The sequence below is a fragment of the Lepidochelys kempii genome, chromosome 23 (assembly GCF_965140285.1).
Source record: "Lepidochelys kempii isolate rLepKem1 chromosome 23, rLepKem1.hap1, whole genome shotgun sequence".
Lineage (NCBI taxonomy): Eukaryota > Metazoa > Chordata > Testudines > Cheloniidae > Lepidochelys > Lepidochelys kempii.
Genome location: NC_136402.1, coordinates 4,026,573 through 4,053,757, shown reverse-complemented (window position 1 = coordinate 4,053,757; position 27,185 = coordinate 4,026,573). Strand labels below are relative to the sequence as shown.

At 55.5% G+C, this 27,185-nt stretch overlaps 1 protein-coding gene across 2 annotated transcripts in view; it reads right to left on the bottom strand.

Moving 5' to 3' along the window:
- DLL3 (delta like canonical Notch ligand 3) overlaps nucleotides 1-27,185 on the bottom strand; it is a 258,608-nt gene that overhangs the window by 188,367 nt on the left and 43,056 nt on the right. For both annotated transcript variants that reach the window (XM_073321919.1, XM_073321918.2), the window contains exons 5-7: nucleotides 15,233-15,594; nucleotides 9,163-9,379; nucleotides 1,807-2,473 (exon numbers count right to left, since the gene is read on the bottom strand). In XM_073321919.1, the coding sequence (XP_073178020.1) occupies nucleotides 1,807-2,473; nucleotides 9,163-9,379; nucleotides 15,233-15,594 (1,246 nt within the window). The remainder of the gene's footprint in view (nucleotides 1-1,806; nucleotides 2,474-9,162; nucleotides 9,380-15,232; nucleotides 15,595-27,185) is intronic.

Genomic DNA, 27,185 nt, shown 5'->3' with positions numbered 1-27,185 from the left:
GCCATTCAGATGCACTCCTTCACCAGACAGAAAACCCCCACGCCTTGCTCTAAATGTCAGTTATAATTTGTATACATAGACCAACTCTTTTTACATGGCCTGAGACCTTCCACGGCTGCTAGAACCGATAGGCAAAATTCCCCCATGTTCATTACAAACGTCTCATCTGCCCGGAGAGCCCTCAGCCCCAGTTGCAAACTCTGCAGGTGATTCCCCATGCACCAGACGGCCCCGCAATGTGCAGAGTTGCAACAGGGGGAGGACTTCGCTGCTGCGTGCCGATTTCAGCCCCCACGGGGCAGAGATCCGAATGGCAAGGGACTGAATTCACGGGCCAGTCAATCAATAGGGCACTGCAGTCAGTATGCCAGTGCAGATCTCAAATGCAGTGGAGTGATTCCACTGAGTGCAGTGCCATGCTGATTGCACAAGGCAGTGAAATCAGCGCACTGCAATCAAGATCTGCACTGGCCTGCAGTGCAAATACTGAATCACCACCCTACACTGCAGAGAACACCCCACGGAGATCTGCAGTGCCCGATTCCCTGCCCCGATTCCAGCTGAGCACGCCAGAGGGACATAGTGCAAGATTCTGTCCTGGTGCAACTCTCATTGACATCAGCGGAAGCTGAGCCCTCTTACACCAGGGCTGGATTTGACTCAGGCCGCTAGATCCTGATTAACAGAAGTGCTGACCACCTGGACCGCCCCTTTATTTCAGCTCGAGTTGGGAGCACCCAGCCATTCTGAGCGCCAGGCTTTGGAGCATGGTGAATGACTGATGTCTGTGAAGATATCTGGAAATCCACCCCAAATGGCCAGCAACTGCAGCATGGCCACTGAATTGCACTGAGTTGCCAAAAGAAAAGGAGGACTTGTGGCACCTTAGAGACTAACCAATTTATTTGAGCATGAGCTTTCGTGAGCTTCAGCTCACTTCATCGGATGCATTCAGTGGAAAATACAGTGGGGAGATTTTATAGACACAGAGAACATGAAACAATGTTTCATACACACCATACACATACATGTTTCATACACACCATAACGAGAGTGATCAGGTAAGGTGAGCTATTACCAGCAGGAGTGCGGGGTGGGGGGGAGGGGGAAACCTTTCGTAGTGATAATCAAGGTGGGCCATTTCCAGCAGTTGACAAGAACGCCTGAGGAACAGCAGGGGAGGGGGAAATAAACATGGGGAAATAGTTTTACTTTGTGTAATGACCCATCCACTCCCAGGCTTTATTCAAGCCTAAGTTAACTGTATCCAGTTTGCAAATTAATTCCAATTCAAATCTCCCCACTGTATTTTCCACTACATGCATCCGATGAAGTGGGCGGTAGCTCACGAAAGCTTATGCTCAAATAAATGGGTTCGTCTCTAAGGTGCCCCAAGTCCTCCTGCTCTTTTTGCGGATACAGACGACCACGGTGGCTGCTCTGAAACCAGCCATTGGGTGGCCAGCGATGGCAATGCAGGTGCTGAAGCACGCCGGCTTCTGAAACCACGCACTGCATCGCCTCCGCGGCTTTCAGAAATTCATGCGCCGAATGGCTGGCTGATTTCAGAAATCACGCAGATTGCCGCCGCCCGCCCCACTGGTTTCAGACATCACGCCTTGACTTGCCAACAACCGCACCGCACCCCCTGATTTGCACCGATTCGCCGACGCCTGCCCCGCACCAAGCCGGAGTCGCCGCGCTGATTCCAGCGAACGCAGAACCCGCAAGCACCAACCGGGGGAAGGGGAGCTGGGCCCAGACCCGCCGGGAGATGCAAGGGAAAGGAGCTCCCAGGTCACTTACTTCTCCGGCTTCTTCTTGCAGGCGGCGTCCCCGCTGAGATCCAGCAGCTTCCGCTTGCAGTTGAACTTGTCCCGGAGGCCGTCACTGCCAAACTTGGGCTCCTTGTTGGGCACCTTGAACCGCCCGGGTGCAACGAGGAACCCTTCCCTCTCCTTCAGGTTGTTGATGGTGTCCAGGTCATTCCGCACGGTGCCCTTCACCACCTTGCGGCCCTGCCTCATCTGCCGCAGCACCGCCAGGGCTGCGCACACCCCCAGGGCCAGGGTCACCAGCCCCAGGGCGAAGGAGACGGCCAGGGCCATCGGGAAGGGGTCGTCGACCGCCAGCCGCCGGCTGCTGGCCGGGGTGGGGCTCTGCACCTTGAACTCGCAGCTGGGGCCCATGTAGCCGGCGGAGCACTCGCAGACGTGGCCGGAGAAGTGGGCGTAGCAGGTGCCGCTGTTGAGGCATGGGCTGGAGCCGCAGGCGTCCACACGCACGCTGCAGTCCTTGCCGCCGTAGCCCAGGGTGCAGGAGCAGCTGTAGCTGTTGGCCCCGTCCAGGCAGGTGCCGCCGTTGACGCAGGGGTTGCAGGCGCAGTCGTCAACGTTGCGCTCGCAGCGGGTGCCGGCGAAGCCCGGCCGGCACTTGCAGAGCACCCGGCGGCCCACGTCCAGGCAGAGGCCACCTAGGAGGAAGCGACGGAGCGAGTCAGGGGGGTGGCCCGGCCCCGGCCGAGCCTGGGATAGATTTGGCAGGCACGGGCACGGGCATGGGGCCAAAGGCAGGGGGCAGGACCATGGATGCCCCAGGGTCAGACTCTTCTAGCTCCAATCCGGGATCAGGGCCCCGTTGCGCTTGGAACATGGAGTGCCGCCACCCACCCCGGGCACCTCCCACCCAGACCATTCCCCCCCCCGGCAGGGACCCGGGCACTGTGGGCACCTCGGACTCTCCTGGGCTCTGCCTTCGGCCTCCCGAGGCCTGAAATGAATCAGTCTCACGAGAGCTATCGGGGTCAACTCCAGGGGTCCAAAGGGCCCGTGCTCCACGGGAGGCCAGACTAGGTGAACTCGCTCTCCCGTCTAGGGTCTGGGCCTGGTACACAGACATTAGACCCAGATCTCAGGCGAGCTGCTTTCCCCGATCAGAGGGAGGGAACAGGAAGAACGGTTAGCGACTCACCCAAGTCCCGCAGGCGCCGGGGCTGGGAACAGAACCCAGGAGTCCTGAGTTCCAGTCCACTGCCTGAGCCGAAATTTCCCCCACAAAATGTATGAGCTTCCCCCCCCTTCCCCTGCCCCCCCACAGCCTGCCCCATCTGCCCTCTCTGGCGGGAAGCTCTGGCTCAGGAGTCGTGTTGCCCACAAGGGAGCCCAGTTCATGCCAAGTGGATTCCCGTGTCCTGCGCACTGAGCACACTGCCAAACGGCCGCCCCATCTGAGCCAGCTGGAGGGGAAGGATCCCACTTCACCCACCAACACCCCTCCAGCCAACCAGCCCGCCGCTTCCCTGGCTTTGAGGGGAGGGTTTGCTCCTTCCCAAAGGAGTGGGAAGCTGCAGTGTAAGGACCCAGGAAGTGCTGTCCCGCCCCGTTCCTTCCTGTAACCGAGGGCAGATGGGGTCTAACCCCTGCCCCGATTCACCCCATTGCCACCTAATTAGGCCGTAACATCCCACTGGGAGAAGAGGAATCTTCGCCTCTCCCTTGGCAGCCCACCCCTGGGAAAGTGACCTGATTGCACCCTAAAGCACAAAAACCTTCAGAGTCATCCGCCACCAAACATGCCCCTGCCTCTTGCTGAACTGTCCAGGCCGGAGCCTCGGCTGATGTAAACCGGCACAGCTCCACTGAGCAATGCCGATTTACACCAAGAGGGGATCTGGCCCCATTGTCTCCAATGGAGCGACACTGTTTCGTACCACCTGCGGATCTGGCCCCAGCATCCTGCAGCAATGAGTATCACTGGTTAACGAGGCACCACGGATGTAATACAAGCACTTCTATTTTTAAAGGACTGGCGTGGAGTGCTGCCTTGGGTAGAATACAGCCAGACAAACCCCCACCAGGGACTTGCAGGCAACACCCAGACAGTGCCAGGATCCGCAAGCCACAGCCAGACAACCCCCTGGGATCCGCAGGTCACAGCCGGACGGCACCCCCAGGAGCAACGAGAAAAATCTCTCCTGGCATTGGCTCCCCCAGCCACACAAGTGACAGGGAGCTGGAGACACAAAGGTAATTGTTACTGTGATCCCAGCTCACCGCAGAGCAGGATGTGATTAAGGGCAGAGACTGTGTTTTGTTCCATGTCTGTAAAGCGCCTGGCACAATGGGGTCCTGGGACACCTAGCCATTACCGTAATACACCCAACAGCAGCAAAAATATACAGCACCTGGCACAATGGAGCCCTGGGCTATGACCGGGAGGGGGTGGCCCTAGGCATTCCAGTAATATACCTAATAGCAATCAAAATGTACAGTGCTTAGCACAATAGGGGCCAGGGTCATGACTGGGGCTCCTCGGTGCTACTGCAAGGCTAATTATAATGTTAAATGGTCGTGTGGCCTAGGGACTCTAGAGTCTTGTGTTCTGGTTCCAGCTCTGCTTGCTGGGTGACAGGCAAATCAGTTCCTTTTGCAATTGCTCTGTGCCTCAGTTTCCCCATCTGTAAAATGAGGATAATGATACCAACCTTCTTTATAAAGTGCTTTGAGATCAGATGACGGAAAGAGCTAAGGGGAATGATTATTAGTAGAGCCTGATACGGTGCCTGATCCTGCTTTGGGCTATAAATCCAGGGCATTTCACACTGGGTCCTTATTGGCACTGGTGTAACTGCTTGGGTCCCAGATCAGTCCCTTCTGAGCCCCCAGAGCAACCTCTCTGGTTTTGCTACTTCTCATTCCTGGTTGCTGGATTAGCCGGATTCTAGTCCAGCTCCTGAATCGGCATCTCATCACCACCATCAAAGGAAGGGTTAGCTCTGTTCCCAGCACTGGAGCAAATGCTGCTCCTGGTTACCCCTGTGCAATGCCTGGGTGTACATGAGAGCAGAATTTGAGGGCACTGAGCCCTAACACAGGGCTGAATCTGAGCACAGTGCAGGAGGAAAAAGAGAAGAATGGCTGGATGCTGCTCTATTTACAACCCCCACTCCCAGCTCCAGATCTTGGGGCTGGCTGATCCCCAGCAGAAGTTAGAGCAGCTCCAAGGCTGCGGTAACTTACAGTCATTGGCCAAGCCCCCGCCAAGGGAGAATCCCCAGCCAGCTGTGCTTCTCCCCAGCCATGCCCCTTATGCCAGGGGATAGAATTCTGTCGCAGTGCTTCTCATTCATAGGGCCTCAGATGCCAAGGCCAAAAGGGCCCATTGCGATCATCTTGCTCCCCTGTGTAGCACAGGCCATAGGACGTCACTGAATTAATTCCTGTTTGAACTCGAGCCCGTCTTTTAAAACAAAAATCCAGCCTTGATTCAAAAATTGCCAGCAAGGAAGACCCCACTGTCTCCCTCAGCAAGTTGTTCCCATGGTTAATCACTCTCACAGTTAAAAATTGACACTTCATTTCCAGCCTGAATTGGTCTAGCTTCAGCTTCCAACCACTGGATCATGTTTGACCTTCCTCTGCCAGACTGAAGAGCCCAGGATCAAATTCTTATTCGCCATGTGGTTACGGCTAGGCTGGGGTCATGTCACCTTCTCTTTGTTAAGCTAAAGAGATTGAGTTCTTTAAGTCTCTCACTAGAAGGCTTCCCAATCCCTTGATCATTCTTGGCAAAGAGTCCTGTGGCACCTGACACATGTCATGCATCTGACGAAGTGGGTGTTTACCCACGAAAGCTTCTGCTCCAATACGTCTGTTAATCTATAAGGTGCCACAGGACTCTTTACCGCTTTTACAGATCCAGACTAACATGGCTACCCCTCTGATACCTGATGATTCTCATGGCTTTTCTCTGACCCATTTGCCATTTACCACCATCCTTCTGTGCCACACCTCCAGAGAGATCCTGGACTGAGTAAACAAGCAAGGGCACAATTTGGCTTGCTGGATCCTTACTTTCCCAGTCACGCCAGAGTCAGGAAGAGCCCAGAGTGGCTCTCAGCTCCCGGGGAGGGGGGGTCTCTTTCACGTATAGCTTGTTTGCCCCTTGGGACTCTCCTCCGTATGTATAAGCAGCTTCCCGTCTAAGCATTTGCCACATTAGACTTCAGGGCCTTTTTGACGAGCTTCCTCGCCCTCTTTGAGATCCCCCTTTCGGAAGGTTAGTGCTAACTTTTGGAACGATTCTTGCCGACTGGGGCTGTTCAACTTCAACCTACCAGCAGAATTCCAGCACCAGCTACAGGCTGCATTGTGCCGGGCGCTGCCCAGACAGAGAGACAGCCCCTGCCCCAAAGAGCTGACGATCAAATACACCAATCAAGACTGGATTTTTCTTTTCCCCTAGAAGATCTGCTCTAGTTCAAACCAGAAATCTGATGAGGTTCAACAAGAACAAGCGCAGAGTCCTGCACTTAGGACGGAAGAATCCCATGCACCGCTACAGACTAGGGACCGAATGGCTCGGCAGCAGTTCTGCAGAAAAGGACCTAGGCATTACAGTGGACAAGAAGCTGGATATGAGTCAGCAGTGTGCCCTTGTAGCCAAGAAGGCTAACGGCATTTTGAGCTGCATTAGTAGGAGCATTGCCAGCCGATCGAGGGAAGTGATTATTCCCCTCTGTTTGGCACCGCTGAAGCCACATCTGGAGTATTGCATTCAGTTTGGGCCCCCCCGCTACAGAAAGGATGTGGACAAACTGGAGAGAGTCCAGCGGAGGGCAACGTAAAGCATCAGGGGCCTGGAACACATGACTTATGAGGAGAGGCTGAGGGAAATGGGCTTGTTTAGTCTGCAGAAGAGAAGAGTGAGGGGGGATTTGATAGCAGCCTTCAACTACCTGAAGGGGGGTCCAAAGAGGATGGAGCTCGACTGTTCTCAGCGGTGGCAGAGGACAGAACAAGGAGCCATGGTCTCAAGTTGCAGTGGGGGAGGTCTAGGTTGGATATTAGGGAAAACTATTTCACTGGGGGACGGGGGTGAAGCACTGGAATGGGTTCCCTAGGGAGGCGGTGGAATCTCCATCCTTAGAGGTTTTTAAGCCCTGGCTTGACAAAGCCCTGGCGGGGATGATTTAGTTGGGGTTGGTCCTGCTTTGAGCAGGGGGATGGACGAGGTAACCTCCTGAGGTCTCTTCCAATCCTGATCTTCTATGATTCTAAGAACTAATTCAGGGCAGTCCTAGGGCCTAGGTTATACAGGAGGTCAGTGAAAGATGATCACAATGGTGCCTTCCGGCCTTGGAGTCTCTGAAGTGTGGGAGGGGAAACTGAGGCACAGAGTGAGGACAGGCACTTGCCCAAGGACACGCAGCAAGGCAACAGCAGAAGTGGGACTAGAACCTAGGTCTCCAGAGGCCCAGTCCAGTGCTCTGTCCACTAGACCACATTACCTACTAAGCGACTCCTCTCCAACGTGCGGCATAGGACTGCTGCTTCTATGATGGGAGCACTTAGGAGCCCCAGCCAAGGAGGGTCCCTATTGGGCCAAGGGCTGTAAATTTTTATGGCTATTAGGCGTATTACGGTAGCACCTAGGAGCCTGTCATGGCCCATTGTGTTGGGTGCTGTATGTTTCTATTGTAATTACACGTATTACAGTAGCAGCTGGGAGCTTCAGTCATGGACCAGGACTCAATGCTGCCAGGTATAGAACATTTTTATTGCTATTAGGTGTATTATGGTAGCTCCTAGGCATCCCAGTCATTGACCAGGACCCAATTGTGCCAGGTGCTGTACATTTTTATTGTGATTTAAGTGTATTACGGGAGCAGCTAGGAGACTCAGTCCTTAGACACGGTGCATTTTTTGTTGCTATTAGGTGTATTCGAGTACTGTTGAGGCAGGCCCACCCCCCAGCCCTGGACCAGGCCCCAGTTGTGTCAGGTGCTGTACAGACACGCAAAATACAGTCCTCTCTCCAGAGAGCTCTTAATGTAGGTGTCAGGAAAGACATCAGGTGGGCGGCAAGGAGGGGGTGGACCAGGAGAAACTGGTTGTAATTTTTCATCAAACAGATCTTTCAATTTATCAAGGTGTGAGATATTCTGGGGGGGTGGGGCTTCAGAGCTCCCTCCAAAGAAAAAGGGGAGATAACAAATGAAACACCCCCCAAAACGGTCCTTTTTGGGGGCTTCTTTTCTGAATTTTTGGCAGAAAGTATTTCCCTCCCTTTTCCAGGGGCACTCTCAGGAAAACCCCAGCCACCTTGGTGCACCGCACTCCACCTTTCCAGACTACTGCACCCCTTTTAGGAGTCTGCCTGGTTTTGCGCACCCCCAAATTACACCTCACTTAAAAACGACTTGCTTGCAAAAATCAGACATCAAATTACCAAAGTGTCCCAGCCCACGGCTTCTAGGCAACTGCTGGCTCTCTCATGTGGTCGGAATGAAATTGCCGTTTGTACTGACTTCACCAACGCTTTTTACGTGGCCTGTTGTAAAACTGGGCCAATCTCTAGATGAGTTGACGTACCCCGGAAGACCACTGCAGACCCCCAGGTGTACCCTGGGGGAGATCCACTGAACTCTGCCCACTGAGGGAGGATGGCCCTTGCTCTGGGTGTGCCTGAGAGATGGCTAACCCCCACCCCCATCCCAATCCTTTGGGGTGCCAAGAAACTGCTGCCCTAAACCTTGCCCCAGTCTCCTTAATTGCGAGCAGCCACATGGGAAGCTATTTCAGAACAGTGCTAACATTTCAAATCCAAAGCCTGGCTTGTCCCAGAATAGTTCTCTACGTAGAGAAGGCCATGCCCTAAGAGTTTACAATCTAAATAGACAATGGAAGGATTATTACCCCGTTTTGCAGATGGGGAAACTGAGGCACAGTCTAAGTGACATTCTCAGCGTCACACAGGAGATCAACGGCAAAGCAGGGAATTGAACCCCGATCCCCACCATGCCTCTGCTTTGGGCAGAGGCATATTCTAGTGTCTTGGGGATCTGCATACAGGGGATCTATTCCGCTCCATTCAGGGATTTTCTGGGCTCGCCCTGGGAAACATCAGGGGATGGCGTAGAGATTCCAGCCCACTTCCCATTCAGAGCAGGGCTGCCGGGGAAGCCATCCTGCAGCGAAGCCCTGGGCCCTGGCTAAGTGGGGTGAGACCCACCCAATGGCTTTCTGTCACTGCCAGCCCAGAAGCTCAGGAGAAGAGAGCAGGACGGCGCAGCAAACACAGGTTCCCCCCCAGTCATGCCCAGGCCTGCGTGCGGCCTTCACCCGCGCCCCCCCCGAGAGAAGAAAGCAGCGTGGCCCTTACTGTTCAGACAGGGGTTATTGGTGCACCGGTCGATCTTCTTCTCACAGTTGGAGCCGTGGTAGCCCAGAGGGCAGTGGCAGGTGTAGCCGCCTGTGGGCTTCTCGGCGCAGGTGCCTCCGTTGAAGCAGGGCCCGTCGGCACAGGTCATGGCGCTGATCTCGCAGTTCTTCCCGTAGAAGCCCTGGGGGCAGGTGCACTTGTAGTCATTCTCCAGATCCTGGGGGCAGGGGGAGGGAGAGAGAAAGAAGCGACAGGTTACAGATTTAAATCTGTAACCAGCGGGGGAGGCCGGGGGGGGGGGGGGGGGGGGACGAGGACCAAATGGATCCAGAGAGCTCATGCGGACAGGTGCTATGAACATTACACCGCTGAAGATCCCGGCTCCTCGGCAGGAGAAGGAAGCTGGCCTTCTGGGGGAGACGCAGTGCCGAGGCTCGGGGCTTGTCGACGCTACGGGGGCTGTCCTGGAAGAGCTTCGGAGCAGCCGCAGCTGAAAGCGACGGGAAGGGGATAGGAAAACCACCTCCCCGAGCGGCCGTCGCTAGCCTGACGGAAGCATTCTTCCAGCGCAGGGGGGTGAGGTGGGCAGAGCGGTGGATTTCACACGCCCCTGAGCACCGTCATGACATCAACCTAATTTCTACGTCTTCGGGTGGTCACCGCGCTATTCCCAGCTCGGCTGCAGACCCCCTGGACAACTCCTTGAGGCCCACGTCCTCAGAGGTACGCAGACTCCTAACCCTCATAGGAATTAGGCACCTCAGTACCTTTGAGGACCTGAGTCTTAAAGCTCTGTGAATGCACAAAAAATTGTCCTGCTCCAAGTACTTCGCTTGGCAGCAATTTGGGGCAGTGGCTGGCTTCTTGCTCTGCCTTTATACAGCCCCCGGCACAGTGAGGGCTCAGTACATGACTGGGGCTCCTAGGGGCTACCGTAATACACCTAATAGCAATACATAAGTACAGCACCTGACAGAGTGGGGTCCTGCTCCATGCCTGGGGTACCTAGGCGCTACCATAATACACCTAATAGCAATAAAATGTACAGTGCCTGGCATAATGGGGTGAGGCTTTTGGTCCATGACTGAGGATCTTAGGTGCTATCATAATACACCTAATAGATAACTTAGTCTTGTTAAAGCTGTACAACCCCCAGAGCGGATGCAGTTATAGTGGGATAAAGATGCTTGTACCCAAACAGGAAGGGAATAAGCTACACTGGTATAAGGCACATTTATCCCACTATAAATACTCCACACTATGGGTTGATGCAGAATAACTACATCAGGTTAAAAAAACAAAACCATACCCCTAACTGGCATTGTCCACACCGGGACAAAATCCGTGTGTAGATCTAGCCTCAGTCCTCAGTGGCTAGCGTTGATGCAGGAGGCTAAACCAGACGACCAAAGAGGTCCCTTACCAATCAATAACCCCTCTGTGCCTCAGTTTCCCTTCTGTAAAATCAGGAGAATAATTCTAACTCTCTCTGTCCTGTCTATTTCAACTGTGCTCTTCAGGACAGGGATTGGCTCTCACTCTGTCTGGGCAGCACCTGGCGCGACGGGGCCCCGATCTCGGTCACTCCGTGCCTGGGCAGTGCCCAGCGCAACAGGGCCCTCATCTTGATTGCGGCTTCTAATTCCCCCATAATACACCTAATAGTAAATGTGCAGCAGTGGCCAGAAAAAGCAAAAGGTTAAAGTGATGAAAGGAATGAGACGGGAAACAGCAGAAAATATTTGAGTGTGTATTATATAAGGACATTCTGGCTTGGGCTAACTGTGTTCCATTCAGGTCACACCATGGAACACAGCAATGACACACAGGGTTTTCAGAGATAGGCAGGGAGACCATTAGAGGTCTATATCATTACTTAATATTTATTAGGTGTGTTACGGTAATCCTCATTCCACGCTCCTGGCCACAGTCTTTTTGGAAGGGTGTTTCCTAGTTGCAGCGACACCCCCGGACCCAGTCCTGGCCCAGAGCCCATTGTGCCACGTGCTGTACAATAGTATTGCTATTAGGTGTCCTATGGGAGCACCTGTCGTTGCTCAGGACCCCATTGTGATGGGCACTGCACGGACCCAAGAACAAGAGAGATTGAGAAGGCTGACGGGGCCGGGGGGGGGGGTGTAGTTTAGAATGGAGACTTACTCAGAGAGAGGATGGAGATGGTAGATCGGGGGCTGCTCTTCACCCTGGCTCCTAACACAAGAGCTGCAAGGCAGCACGTTTAAAGCTGATGACTAGATCATTACACAAAGCACCACTGGCCTGCGGAACTCGCTGCCTCATGATTATTGTCACCACTGAAGTCAAGAGCTGGGCAGGATTCAGACTCAAGGGTTGGATATTGGTGCAGAAAATGGGCCTATCCAGAATGATGTGACAGAAGTGTTTTGGAAAGGAGCTAAACCCGCACGCTCCAGTCTCTACCTAACCCAGATCATGGAAGCAACTTCCCCTCTGGGCAGGTTATCCCATCATTGCCCAGTAGGGGGTGTGTCTTGCACCTTCGTCTGATACAGCTGGGACTGGCTGCTGTTCAAGATGGGATATTGGGGTAGATGGGGATCCGGTCTGATCCGGTCCGGCAGTTCCTATGGGCCTAATAATCGAGCCTCCAGCCTCTGTTTGGTGAGGCTGCCTCAGAGGCTCAGAGAGGCAGCCATGATCTCAAACAACACGTGGGGTTGGAGAAACTGGGCACAGCAGGAAGCTGGGCTGGTAGTTCAATAGGGGGAACGCTCCCCTCGTGGTCAGTGCTGACCCCAATGCCCCAGCGCAGTGCTAGGGGACGCTGTGATGCAGGGAACATGGGTCAGTAGGGGGCAATCTCCAAGACAGGGCCTCAGAATTGAGGCCCTAATGATAGGTGCTTGCTAGGAGACTTCCCTGGCACACACCCCTCCACCCTTGGGTCTGCACTACCAGGCGTACCACCTGCCAGTGGGCAGAGGGCCCAGGGGTGCACATAGGTTCTAGGGGTGCCCTAGGCCTGGTATTTACAGACTAGATTACCAAAGAGAGTCCTGTGAGGTCTCTAACTGAAGCCCGCATCCGTCACACAGCCCGTGATCAGCTTTGTGAAATGTACGTGGGGATACTATGTAAGGAGATCCGTATATCGATTGGAAATCCTGGTCTCAAAGCCTTGTCATTACAGGTAGGAGACCCAGAAACTGGCTCCACCAGACAGGAGATAGAGACCTCTCTCTTGGGCTGAACTTGGGGTATCTTACAACGAGGGTGTATTTGCTCATGAAGAGCTTGCAGGGACTTCAGGAGAAAATTAACAGGAAGAGATGAACAGCGCGGGGGGAGAGGGGGCTGTTTTACAGGTGAAACAACATCGGGGGAGACAAGCTGCCCCCAGGCTTGATCTCACAAAAGGAGGAGCTCAGCCATCCTGGTTGAAAAACATGGGGAGAAGGACTTAGAATCATAGAATATCAGGGTTGGAAGGGACCCCAGAAGGTCATCTAGTCCAACCCCCTTTTGGGGGGACTTTGACGGGAGCAGGACTTATTAGACAAGAGGGCATCTTGTATCAAGGGCAGGCTCTAGTATACGAGTTCGGACTTGATTTTATAGGTAACCCTGGGATCCACGCGTAGATTCCCTTGGTTTCCTCTGTTTCGGCTCACAGCCATTCGAATCTCTGTTTGATGGACGGATCCTGGCTTTCTCTACCGACAAAGCGAAGTGCTGGGCGTTAAGCGGTGCTGTGGGAGTGTGGACCCAGTAAGCCGGCGTGTTCTTCTGGGAGCAGCGGCTTTGGGAATTCTGCGAGCACAGCGGGGCGCAGAACAAGGAGCAATGGTCTCAAGTTGCAGTGGGGGAGGTCTAGGTTGGATATTCGGAAACACTATTTCACTAGGAGGGTGGGGAAGCCCTGGAATGGGTTACCTAGGGAGGTGGGGGAATCTCCTTCTTTAGAGGTTTTTACGGCCCGGCTTGACAAAGCCCTGGCTGAGATCATTTAGTTGGGGTTGGTCCTGCTTTGAGCAGGGGGTTGGACTCGATGACCTCCTGAGGTCCCTTCCAACCCTGATATGCTATGCTAGGACGCTCGGGGGGCACAGGGGGTTGGTGCGTGTCTGGCTCTAGTTTGCACGAGGGACAGCGGACCCCATGCAGGTGTAGGAGTTGGGGGACTGCCTCCCCGGCAGGCACTGACTCGTTATTTTTAGTTCCCCGCCGTGGATCAGCACCGGGAGAGGGGAAGGAAAGGGAATCCCTGCCTCTGCCTCTGCCCAGCACCTGCCTTCACTCTGCAGGCGTGAGAGCCTTCTGCTGTGCAGCTGGGCCAGCTGCCACCTTGACCCCCCCCCCCCCGCTTCAGATCTCAGGCTGTGATGGCCAGGGTCCAGACTGGAACTCGCCTTTGTCCCCCCCTCCCCCAGGCCAGCGCTCTGATCACTGGGCCACCCTGCCTCTGTGTTAACTCTGCACCCACTGGAGACAGCTGCATTGCGGGGGGGGGGGGCAGTTACGGGAAGGCCCTGCTCCTCTGGGGGCACAGAGGGCCTACAGGACAGCTGAGGCATTTTGCAGGGCACGAAGGGGGCATTTTCACAGCCGCCAACCCCTCCCCAGCCCCGGATCTTTCCGGAGGGGTGTTTCCTAGATGCAGTGATACCCCCTCACCCAGCTCCCTGCACATGGAAAGGAGACATCGATGGCTTCGCCCACCACCATAGCATCCAGGCTGCACGGACCCCGGGGCTGGGGGAAGGAGCACTGACCCACACCGGGTGGGGATCTAGCCCCCTAGACGGATGTGGCCGCTGCCTCCCATATTGCAGGGGCAGGGGGGTTAAGGCTCATCATCCCCACCACCCCTCCCAGCAGCCAGCGCCCAGGTCCTCTGCTGTGCACGGCCATGGACACCCCCTCCCCCCCGCCGCTGCTGGTGATGGGTGGGGGAGATAAGGGGGAGGCTGATGTTGCAGCTGCTGCCGATCTAGTGGTGGAGGGGCAAGTTGGGGGTACATTGGGGTGGGGGAGGTGATAATGGGGGGGTGATACGGACATTGTGGCTGCCTCCATTCTAGCGGGGGGAGGGTTAATGGAGGGTGCAGTGGGGGGGGGTGCAGTGGGGGGATGCCGTGGGGCAAGGGAGGGGAGATACAGATGTCACAGCCGCCTCATTCTTGAAGGGGTTGGGGGCCCTGTGGAATCTGGGGGGGTTACAGTGGTGTGGGGTAGGGTAGGGGTCCCGGGGGGTTACGGTGGGGTGCAGAGGCTACAGAGCGATGAGGGTGGGGTGCCATGGAGCGGGGCGGGGGGATACGGACGTCACAGCTTCCTCTGCTCTTGCAGGGCTTGGGGGAAGGGGGTTGCTATGGGGGTGGGGTTGCTGTGGGGTGGGGCTGCAGTGGGGTGTGGGGGTGGGGGGATAGTGATGTTGGGGCTGCCGCTGCTCTTGCAGGGGTTGGGGGGGTCACGATGGGGTTGGGGGTGCTGTGGGGCAAGGGGCATCGCAGGGGGGTGCAAGGGTGGGGGGACACTGACGTCACAGCTGCCACCGCTCTTGCAGGGGTTGGGGGGGTCGCGATGAGGTGGGGGGTGCTGCAGGGCGGGGTTGGGGGTCACCGTGGGGTGCAAGCGCGGGGGGATACTGACGTCACAGCTGCTGCCGCTCTTGCAGGGGTCGCGATGGGGTGGGGGTGCTGCGGGGCGGGGGTGGGGGGTTGCGATGGGGTGCAAGGGTGGGGGGATACTGACATCACAGCTGCCGCCGCTCTTGCAGGGGTCGGGGGGGTCGCGATGGGGTGGGGGGTGCTGCGGAGCGGGGCTGGGGGTTGCAGTGGGGTGCAAGGGTGGGGGGATACTGACGTCACAGCTGCCGCCGCTCTTGCAGGGGTTGGGGGGGGTCGTGATGGGGTGGGGGGTGCTGCAGGGCGGGGCTGGGGGGGGCCGCAGTGGGGGGGGCGGGGGGATACTGACGTCACAGCTGCCCCCGCTCTTGCAGGGGTTGGGGGGGGGGTCGCCATGGGGTGGGGGGTGCTGCGGGGCGGGGCTGGGGGGGGCCGCAGTGGGGGGGCAGGGGGATACTGACGTCACAGCTGCCGCCGCTCTTGCAGGGGTTGCTGTCGCACTCGTTGGTCTCGATCTCGCAGCCGGCGCCCGTGAAGCCGGCCCGGCAGCTGCAGGTGTAGCTGCCCTGGCCCGTGTTGGTGCAGGTGGCCCCGTTCCGGCAGGGCCGGTGGTTGGTGCAGTAGTTGAGGTCCTGGTTGCAGAAGAGGCCGCCCCAGCCCTCCCGGCAGTTGCACTGCCAGGGCTGGCTGCAGGTGCCGTGCAGGCAGCCCGGGTAGCGGACGCACTCGTCGCACAGGCCCCCCTGCCAGCCGATCCGGCATTTGCACTCCCCGGGCCGCTCGCAGTAGCCGTGCCCCTCGCTGCAGCCCGCCAGGCAGACGGCTGGAGAGTTGAACAGAGGGGAGAGAGAGGGGGTGGGGGGGCGGAAGGGAGGGATGGGGGGGGGAAGAGGGGAACAAGGTTTGCTGTACAGATTTAATGTCTTTAACCACAGGTGGCACCTGCCCCCAATCCCACCTGCCCCAAAATGCCCCACGGTGCTGGATATTTTTGTGCGGGGGGCGGGTTCCTGTCTCCATCCCCCTCCCCTGACCCTGGGGCAAAAGGAGGGGGCTGGGAAGAGGAGGCAGCCCTGACCCACTCCCTGATTCAGCCTCCCCCCTTTCCCCGTAGAGCTGGGTGTGGGGGCAGCTAAGTGGGGAGGGGGCTCGGGGGTAGGGCAGCTTAGCGGGGGGGGGGGTTGGCCATTTCCTTGGGGCAGGTGGGGGGGGTGCCTTTCGAGGATGACCCCCATGCTCGACAGGGCTGATCGGGGCAGGGCGGGGGCAGCCCCTCGTGGCGAGCGACCTCAGTTCCCAGTGGGGCACGGCGGAGGCGGGGGTTTTGGTCACTTATGGCGGGTGATCTCCATGCCTGAAAGGGCCGGCGAGGGGTGGGGGTAGCGAGGTGTATTTGGGGGGGCGTGAGGAGAACAAGGTGCGCTGGGGGCCTTGAGGCTAGCGCAGCGTGTCGGGGGATGAGGCGCATGAGGGGGGCGAGGCGCATGAGGGGGACGTGAGGGGCACATGGCACGTGGGGGGGTGCGAGGGGGCGAGGCACGTCAGGGGGCGTGAGGGGGGCAGCGAGGTGTGTGAAGGGGGCATGAGGGAGGCGAGGCGCGAATGGCACGTGAGGGGGGGCATAAGGGAGACGAGGTGGGTGAGGGGGACGCGAGGGGCGCATGGCACGTGGGGGGTGCAAGGGGGTGAGATGTCGGCGGCGTGAGGGGGGCAGCGAGGTGTGTGAGGGGGGCGTGAGGGAGGCGAGGCACAAGGGGCGCATGGCACGTGAGGGGGGCGTAAGGGAGACGAGATGTGTGAGGGGGGCACGAGGGGGATGTGATGGGAGCAAGGCGTGAGGGAGGCAAGGCGCACGGGGGGGGCACAAAGGGGACGTGATGGGAGCAAGGCGTGAGGAGGGGCGTGAGGGAGGCAAGGTGCACGGGGGGGCACAAAGGGGACGTGATGGGAGTGAGGCCCATTGGGGGGGCGTGAAGGGCGCGCGGAGCGAGGTGTGTGAGGGGGACGCGAGGGGGCGAGGGGCGCATGGCATGTGGGGGGGGCGTGGGGGTAGCGAGGTATGTCGGGGGGCGTGACGGAGGCAAGGCACGTGAGGGGGGCACGAGGGGGTAGCGAGGTATGTCGGGGGGCATGAGGGAGGCAAGGCACGTGAGGGGGGCATGAGGGGGACATGATGGGAGCGAGGCGCATGGGGGGCGTGAGGGGCGCACGGCCCGGGGAGCGAGGTGTGTGAGGGGGACGCGAGGGGGCGAGGGGCGCATGGCATGTGGGGGGGCACGAGGGGGTAGCGAGGTATGTCGGGGGGCGTGAGGGAGGCAAGGCACGTGAGGGGGGGCACGGCGTGAGGAGGGGCATGAGGGAGGCAAGGCGCGTGGGGGGGCGCGAGGGGGACGTGATGGGAGCGAGGCGCATGGGGGGGCGTGAGGGGCGCACGGCACGGTGAGCGAGGTGTGTGAGGGGGGCGTCAGGGAAACGAGGCCCATTGGAGGGCATGGAGGGAGCCAGGGACAGCGGAAGGAGTGAGGAGCACATGTGGCGGGGAGGGGCACAAAGTGCGTGAGGGGGCCATGAAGGGGCATGAAGGGAGTGCGGCGTGTGGGGGCGCGTGGTGGGGGCACGAGGGGAGTGCAATGCGTGAGGGGGGGGGCGCAGCGCAACGGGGGTACTGCCAGGAGTAAGGCCCTTAGCTGCACCTGCTCGGTACTTCCGACGCCCCAGCAAGGCTGCTGGACAGACCCCCTGCTGGACTGGGCTCCTTGGCTCTCCAAGCCCTGCCTCTGTTCTGCTCCTCCACTGTTCCAGGCCAGATCCTGCCCTGCCCCAGCCTTGGTCCCATCCTGTCCCAGACCCAGAACCAGCCCTGGTCCCGCCTTTCCTGACAATCCGGGTCCGACCCTCGGCTCAGCCCTCGACTCTGGCATTGAAACTGCAACCACTAGGCCTGATGGCCTACCACCCACTCCGCTGACGGTTTGAGCGGCCCAAAGTAAACAGAGGGGAACTGGGCTGACTAAAGGTCCAGACCAGTGGCTCATATGGATCCTTTCCCAGCCAATATTCCCTTGCTGGAGACATGGGGTGCCTTGCTGACCCCATACTGCCAGTCCAGGTCGCTGTCCTATGGACACAAGCAGGCAGCACTGCCCCCAACTCTGCCCCTTGGTCCATGTGAGCCAAAGATTTCCCTGCCTCATAAGTTTAATGGTGTTCAGGGAACATTTCGGGGGTTGGGAGGGGGGGAAAATCAATACTGGCTCCTACTTCTTCTGTGCCCATAGTTGTTCCCCACTGACCAATGCAGGGTGGGGCTGAGTATCAACCCGCTGACTGAGGAGGCTCTGACCTGGGCATCCCCACTGCTGCAGAAAGCAAGCCCACTCCTGGCTGTGATCTTCAATGACCCTAGTCACGAGCGTACACGTGAGGCCGCCCTTTGGCGGTCGCGGCAGGGACGCCGGCCTGTTGCTAAATATGCCGTGGTGTCCCGCCGCTTGGTAGTGGCTACTGCATGGAACGAGGCCACGCTGCATTATCATCATTTCCACTTCGGCCAAAAGGGTGACATCAAAGACAAGCTGGTGTGAGTGGACTCCCCACCCACTCCGGACACCTTGATTGACCTCAGTATCCAGGTTGATAACTGCCTGATGGACCACCACCAAGAGAAAAATGTCAGCTTGCCAATGCCTGCCTGTCCTGGCATCTCCAGCCCAACCTTGGGCACCTTCCCATGCAGCCGGACCAAGTCCAGCCCCATCTCACCAACACAGAGAAAAGGCGACATCGGGCACCGGGGCTATGCCTATACTGTGGAAGAGCAGGAACTTTGTGTCAGGCTGCCCTCCTAAGCTCCAATCTGCACCCTGGTCAGGAAAGGCCAAACCCCAGTACCTGATGTGTGGATCCAGGCTGGGGTGGCACTCCCTGCCTCTCATCAAACACCAGCACCAGTACCTGTCTGATGGTGATTCGGGTGCCTCAGGCAACTTCATGGATCAGGACCGTTGCATGAATATATCACATCCCCCCCTCAACCCAAGGATGCTTCAGACTTGTTGAAGTCTATCAACGACTCACTCCTCTCATCAGGCCTGGTTCCCCACCAGACCGAACCCCTTGAAAGTTGTGACTCACCGAGAGACCCTTCAGTTTGAACTTATCCAAGCACCACACTTTCCAGCAGTTTTTGGCATGCCCTGGCTCACTACCCATGGCCCAGGTGTTTGTTGGAGGACAGGCAGGATACAATGCTGCTGCCCACCTTGACAACAATTCTGTCTCCTGCAACGTGACCATAGACTGGGAACCCTTCAGGGTTCAGCCTGCCTTTCTCGAGATTCCAAGTCTGAACAGGAAGTCTCGTTAACCTCTGCGGTCCAGTCCACTGCCCCCGCGTTACCACTTAAATACAAGGACACTCTGCCACCTGAGTGCAGCTAAGGACTATCCCATCTATCTCCCACCTGGAGCAGAAGTCCCTTTTGGCTGCATCTACGCCCTTTCAGAGCTAGAATTTCAGGCTCTCCATAACTGCCTCCAGAAAAAGAAAAAAATAAGAAAAAAAAAATCTACAAAAGGGGTTAATCCATCCTACCACATCTCCAGCTGGGGCTCCAATTTTCTTTGTAAAGAAAAAAAAGACAGATCACTAAGGCTCTGTATTGACTATTGGGCATTAAACAGAGTCACGATTCAAAAATCAATACCCTGACCCTATCATTAATGAGCTTTTCAAAAGACTCCACTCCACAAAGGTTTTCACTTAGCTGGAGCTTCACACGGCCCATAGCTTGGTGATTAGCAAGGGAGTTGAGTGGAAGACTGCCTTCCATACATAGTGTGGACACTTTAAGTACCGGGTCATGCCGTTTAGTCTGTGCAATGCCCCAGCAGCATTCCAGCACTTCATAAATGACATCTTCAGAGAGGTGTTAAACCGCTATGTAGTCGTCGTCTTCTTCTTCACCTCGTGTGCTTGCCACACACTAGATCTTTTTCTAGAACTGTGCACAAGTGATGGGTCTTTCCATCACTACAGGGAGGTCCTCCTTCTTACAGGTCTCCCCAAAGAATTGGCAAACAAGCAGGTGCTCCATTGTCTGCTCCTCACTGCACTCACATATATTTGTGTCATTAGAGTAGCCCCATTTGATCATATTAGTCTTTGATCTGCCAGTTTGCATACACAGGTGGTTCAGGCATCACGACGTTGACTGGTCTATATCGGCCCCTCTGAGAAGGTCCTCCTGGGGTTCCAGATCTATTTCAGTGCATCCAACTGCACGTATTCCATAACCTCAGTCATGCCTTGCCAGCTGTCATATCCAAAAGGTACAACGTTGGTTATAAAACGCTTTTGCGATTTAAGGCATTTGATTACTCCTGTGTGACCATATAATGGATGCCTTGGATCTTCCATGATCTTTTCCTCTGGCTTGCTGCCTTCCTCCTGAGATCAGGTGGTACAAAGCCAGCCAGTAAGTACAGGTTGTCCTTTGGTGTTGGCTTTCTCCTGTTATTCCAGGACAATTGTTTAGAACAGAGTCTAATTCCTTAGCATGGACAGATCGTTCCCACACTGTACATGCATACTCTGCTATGAAGTAGCACAAGGGGATAGCATTAGTTCGCAAAGTAACTGTATTGGCTCCCCACTTGGAGGCGACCAACTTTTGGAGGAAGTTGTTACAGGTGCTAACTTTCCCTTTCAACTCCTTGGAAGGAAAAAGTGTCCGGTCCAATGTCACCCCAAGGCAGACAAGGTGTGGATGATTAACCTGTGGGATTCCACCCCAGGTGATGTTTAGTTGCCACTTGCCTTCTTGGTGGCGTAGGTGAAAGGCCATCACCTGTGTCTTGGTCAGGTTGGCACGAAGCTGGTTCTTACTGTAATAAATTGTGAGGTTGCTCAGTCCAAATGTTAGTTCATTCTTGACAGCGGAAAAGTCCTCCTGTGATGTGATACATAGATCATTGGAGTATATAAAGCTCCTCCTATTGCTGTGTATGGGCTGGTCACTGGTATATACGTTGAAGAAGGTTGGGGCTAGATACACTGTCTTGTGGGAGGCCATTTCATTGTTGTCTCTAGCGGCTCCGTTTCTTGCACAGTTCTACATAAAAACATCTGCTCTCCAGAAGAGACTGTGTTTGGTTGCAGTCGTGTTATTTTGTAGACTTTGGAAAGCAAGTTTTGGTGGTTGACTGTGCTGTGTAATCATATGTAGTATCTGGACAACATCCTCATCTTTTCTACCGATCAGGCTTCTCATGATCAGCAAGTCTGCAGCATCCTACCACTTTGCCAGCACCATCTATACGCGAAGCCCAAAAAATGCAAGTTTGATCAGGATCCGATATCTCCCCCAAGAGATTAACCATGCACCCATGCAAGGAGGCGGCCATTGCCAACGGGGTCACACCGAAGGATACCTGTGGGGTCCAACAGTTCCCAAGCTTCGGTAACTTCTACCAGTGGTTCACGGAGGGATTTTCCGGCCTAGTTGCTCCTCTGACTGCCCTTCAGCCAAAAGGAGTCCAGTTCACCAGGGTCTTTGGAAGCCCAAACTGCCTTTGATCAGCTAAAAGAGTAGCTCACTACAGCACTCATCTTGGTTCACCCAGATCCTGCTAAACCATTCGGGGTGAAGGCTGATGCAGCCAGTTTCGCCCTGGGTGCAGTACTGCCCCAACTGGTGGGTCCTGTCAGATGACTTCACCATGTGCCAATTACTCTCGCAGGATAGCCCCACAAGAGAAGAATTATGATAACTGGCATAAGGAACTCTTAGCTATCAAGGCAGCACTTGAGGAATGGCAGCACCTTTTAGAGGGGGCCAGGGTCCCTGTCCAAGTGCTCACAGATCACAAGAACCTGGAATATCTTCCAACAGCCAGACAGCTCAACCAACAACAGATCCACTAGTCCCTCTTCTTCACCTGGTTTGACTTCATAGTCACCTACCACCCAGGAGCAAGAAATGGGAAGGCTGGCGCCCTGTCTCATAAGGCCAAGTGCCTGCAAAGAGCACTTTACGATTCTAAAGGCATCCAACTTCAGCAGCCCAAAGGAGTCCATTCGTACCTTGTTACCCAACGACCCCGTCACTGCTCAGATCCTCCAAACTCTGGAGAATGGTGACACCCCATTCTGACAGCCCCCGGGTTCAGGTTCCAAGACACGGAAGAGGACCCCAAGGACCATAGCTATGTCTGGAAATGGCATGTCATGACGCACCACTTGCGGTGCGCTTCTGCCACCTCAAAACCTGGAGCCTAATCACAAGGAGTTTCTCGTGCCCAGGCTTACGCAGCTTAAACAAGAGCTACCTAAGATCAAGTGCCCATGCTAAAAACACTTGGCCTTTTCCAGTCCATGCCTATTCCACCTCAACCATAGGCTGCCATTTCCACTGGCTTTATTGTGGAGCTGCCGCCTTCCCAGGGACATACAACGATCTTAGCCATGGTTGACCTCTTAACCAAAAGGGCACATTTTGCCCCCGGTCGCGCCATCCCCCTACCTCTGCCTAGAATACATTTTTCAGCTCCGTGGATGACCATCAAGTATCGTGTCAGACTGTGGTTCTCAGTTAATTTCCCAGTTCTGGCGGGCGTTTCTAAAACTTCTGGAGATTGAGCCTCTCCTCTCAACTGCCCACCCACCCACCGATGGACAAACGGAGCAGGTCAACCAGATTTTTTTACCAATACCTGCTCTGCATCTTCAACTATGATCATGACAACTCCCATTTGCCGAGTTTGCTTACAATAATGCCACACATGCCTCTACCCAGCAAAGCCCGTTTTTTGCCAACCATGGTGTTCACCCTCTGCTGTCTTCCGGACGTCCCCATGAACTCTCCAGTACCAGCTGTCACAGATCTAGCTACCCATCTCCACCAGGTACACCAGGAACTTAAATAGCACTTACAAGGAAGCCTATAAACATCATTTTGATTGGGACCGCCCAGCTGTCCCTGACCTTTCCATGGGAGACAAAGTCTGGCTGTCCACCCACAATCTTAAATCTGCTCACACTGCAGCCAAACTGGACCACCAGTATCTGGGCCCTTTCAAGATTGAGGCACGAATCATCCCAGTAACATTCAGATGGCAATTACCCAAGTCCCCGAAGATCTGCCCTGTATTTCATGTCTCCCCTCTGAAGCCATACAGGGAGAACCCCTCCCCACATCACTCCAGCCCTCGGTCTCCCCCTGCCCTCATAACAGTCCAAGGGCATGACGAGTATATAGTTCGACAAATTCTTGACTCCTGACTAGTCAGAGGGAAGCTCCAGTAGTTGGTGGGCCAGGCGGATAACAGCCCAGATGAGCAGTCCTGGGAACTGGCAAATCACATCCATGCCCCAGATCTATTGTGGGCATTTCACAGAGACCACCCTGAGAAACCAGTCCTGCTGGTACCTAGAGGGCACCCTCGATGGGGGTGGTACTGCCAGGAGTAAGGCCCTCCTCTGCTCCTGCTCAGTACTTCCGATGCCCTAACGAGTCAACTAGGCTGCCGGACAGACCATCCTGCCTGATTGGCTAAGGAATTCAGCAGTCCGCTTCTTAAACGTAGCAGCAGCCGCTCCTCACTGGCTACTCAACACACGTGCCCATGGTCTCTCTGCCTCCCTGTGCTCCTCTCTCCAAACCCTGCTCATGCTCTGCTCCTCCACCGCTCCAGCCCAGACCCTGCCCTGCATCCAGCCTTGTTCCCATCCTGTCCCAGCCCTGCTCCTGCCTTCCCTGACTCCTGGTAATCCCGTTCCGACCCTCGGCTCAGACTCCAACTCTGCCTTGACCCTTGGCTCTGGCATTCAGACTCCAACCATTAGGCCTGACCGCCTAAGACCTGGATCACTGACAGCATGTGGGGAACGAGGTGTGTTTGGAGGGGTGGGGGGGCACGTGAAGGGAGTGCGGGGTCTCAGGGGAACAAGGTGCATTGTGGGGCATAAGGGGAGCGAGTTTTGTTTCGGAGGTGGGGATGGAGGGAGATGGAGGCATTGGGTGGGAGCGAGGTGCATTGGGAGGCGAGGGGAGTGAGGTGTGGAGCGAGGTGTGTTTGTGGGGTCCTGAGGGGAGGAAGGTGTGTCAGGGGGCCTGAGGAGGAAGAGGTGTGACAGGGTGGTCTGGGGGGAGCGAGGTGCGGCAGGAGGCCTTGGGGTGGGGTCAGGTGAGGGCCTGCGGGGAGCGAGGTGCGTTAGGGAACATGAGGGGAGCGAGGTATGATTGCAGGGGAGTGAGGTTGGGGCCCGAGGGGAGTAAGATACATTAGGAAGCATTTGTGGGGCACGAGGGGGAAGTGAGGTGTGTTTGCGGGGAGGTGTGGAGTGAGGGGAGCGAAGTGTATTCGGGGTGTGGTGACGTTTATTGGGGGTAGACAGTTGAATGGGATGTATTGGGGGACTGGGGCAAGGCACATTCCGGTTGGGGGAAGTGAGCTATAATTGGGCTAGGGTATGGGTTAAGGTGTATTGGGGAGTGGGGTGAGGTGGGTTCGGGGGAACAAGGTGTGTGTGACACACACATGCAGGTAGACACATTACACACCTATGTCCGACCCTCCTCTCAATACTGCACCAACAGGGGGCAGGGGTCACGGGGGGTCTCCGCCAAAAGCCAAGAACTAGCTGATCATCGTGGTTCTTGCAGGATGTTTATAAACTATTTCCTGTAAAAGGTGGAAAATGTCGAGTAGCATGTTCCAAAATCGCTGGAAATGGGGCACCGCACCTGCGGCAGGGTGGGTCACAGCCACCTCAAATCATGAGTGCAAACAATCAGCATCTTTCAACCCAGCCCAGCCCTGTGTTTCCAGTCCGGACCAGACGTAGGCCTGAGCCTCGACAAAGACAAAAGAACCCTGAGGAAAGACTCTGAACAGGGGGCCCTCGGGGCTGAGCTGAAGTTAACTTAACACCTTGGTTATGAGAAAAGACCAAAAGTCTGGGACTGTATAGGAGAAAAAGACAGGGCACAAGATGGCATCCATTACAGAAGAAGCAACACTCGGCCAGCACGAGTGTCTCTTACAAAGTGGACCCCAGCTCTCTGGATCGACTGACCATTGGGTGAGAGACTGGAGGGAACTTGGTAATAAATATAGACTCTAGATTGGGTTTTATATTTTTCCTTTATCTGTAACCGGAGGTTCTTGGAGACGCGTGGTCCCCAATCTGTATTCTGTATCTGGGTGCCTGTGGGCTCCACGCTCCTGAAACTGGAGATTTGTTCCCAGCAGAGTCCACACCTGTGCAGTTGCTTGTCTTGCTCCGATCCGAGGGTATAAAGGGCAGTGCTGACCGATGTCCCCCCAGTTCGTTCCTCACTGCAAAAATCAGATGAGGTCCACAGCAGAGGGCAAGTGGAATACAGACAAGGACCACATTCTTGGACAACCTCTAGTTACAGGTAAGTAACATCCATTTCTTCTTCGAGTGCTGGTCCCAATGTGTATTCCACACTTGTGTAACGAGGGTGCAAAGATGAGTTGGTCCTGATGTCTGTAACACCCCTGTCCCACCAGCTGCATCTGCAGAAGAGGCTGCCTTTCAGAAGCATAGATAGGTACATCTCGAAGTGATGACGCTGAATTTGCCCCATCTGGGGAAGGGCGATGTGCCAACTGGTAGTGAAGGAGGAAGTAGCCAGCAATTCACTTTGAGAGTTTCTGAGCAGATGTTTGTCCCCGGGTTCGTTCTGCTTTACCAACAAACACCCAAAGCGGTTTTCTAATTGCTGTTGTTGTTCCCTGCAGGTGGAATGCCAAAGCTCGTCTGATGTCAAGAGTGGAGTCTCCCATCTTCCTCGGAAGCATAAGGTTTAGGAAAGAAAACTGGTGAACGAACAAGTTGATTCACCAGGTGGAACTCATGTTAGGGATGAATTTCAGATGGAGGCGAAGGGAAACCCTCTTCTTATGAGATTTGGAGAATGGCGGGTCTGCCGTAAGAGCTCCTAGTTTGCTCACCCTTCTGGGACAGAGACTCAGAAGGTGACCTTCATGGAGAGGTAGGACATGGAACAAGTGGCCAGTGGTTCAAAGGGAAGTCTGGTAAGCCTGGAAAGCACAGGACTGTGGTCCCAATGCGGTGTGGGTTTCATAACCAGTGGGAAGGCTCTAATGAGTCCTCTTGGAAATCTGACTGTTCCATTTTTATACACCAAATAGCAGGAGAATGGAAGGCACTAATTGCTGCAGGTGGACTCACAGCGAGCTGAAGGATAGGCCTGACATCTTGAGATGAAGGATGTAGTCAAGAATAGCAGGAAAACCCACCAACCCGGAGGTCAAATGGTTCCATTGAAGAAATGTCTCCATTTAGCCAGGCAGCATTTTCTAGTGGACTCTTTTCTGCTTCAATTAAGAGGAGATTGGATGTTTTCCGAACATGAACATTCTAGGTCTGAGGCCCATCCAAATACCAGGCCGTAAGGTGGAAGGGGTCTGGGTTGCGGGACATCTTGCTGTGCCGTTCCACTGGGTCAACAGGTTGGGGAAGGGGTGGATGCTGATGGGACGACGGGCTGCCATTTGCAGAAGGAAGCTGTCTGGGGTCCACTGGGTGCAATGAGAATGATTTGAGCTTTGTCATAACATATCTCTCTCAGTGCCTGTGGTAATAGCGGGAGGGGAGGAAAGGAAAGGTGCATCTCAGGTGGGAGAAGGGTGTTGCTCTTGCAGCCCTTGCCCAGAGCGGCCCTGGAGCGATATAGGATGAATTCCTTGTTCGTCTGGGATGCCCACAGGTCCCAGGATGGTATTATCCACTGGGTGACTCTCTCGTTCAGGCTGGAATCGTGTAAGTCCCATTCACAGTCTGTGGAGACGTGTCTGCTGAGATTGTCCTCCAAAGAATTCTGTGCCCCGGTAGGTATGTCACCAAGACCATTGTGCAGCTCCTGACACACCAGTTCCATTAGTTGATGGCCTCTACACACAGAAGAAGGGATCTTTCTCCACCTTGTTTGTTTACGTAGGAGACAGTCATCATGTTGTCTGATGTTATTTGGACATGGCTGGATTGAATCAGTGGGAGGAATGGATGGCAGGCTAGGCAGACTGCTCTCAGCTATAGGCAACTGATATGCACTCTGGCTTCTCAAGGGGTCCATGTGCCCTGTGTGGTGTGATTGCCCATGTGCGCTCCCCATCGGGTGTGAATGCAACAAAAGGGACTCCCTCACGCACTGGCTCTGGGCTTGTCCACCAGGCCAGAGAAGCCTTGAGCTTGGCTGGAACTTAGGCCAATAAGTTTAGGCTTGAAATTAAAGGCAGGCTTCTAGGCATCAGAGCAGTGAAGTTTTGGAACAGCATCCCAAAGGGCAAAAACCTTAACTTGTTACAAGACTGAGCTTGATAAGTTCACGGAGGGGGTGGTATGAAGAGATTGCCTACAAT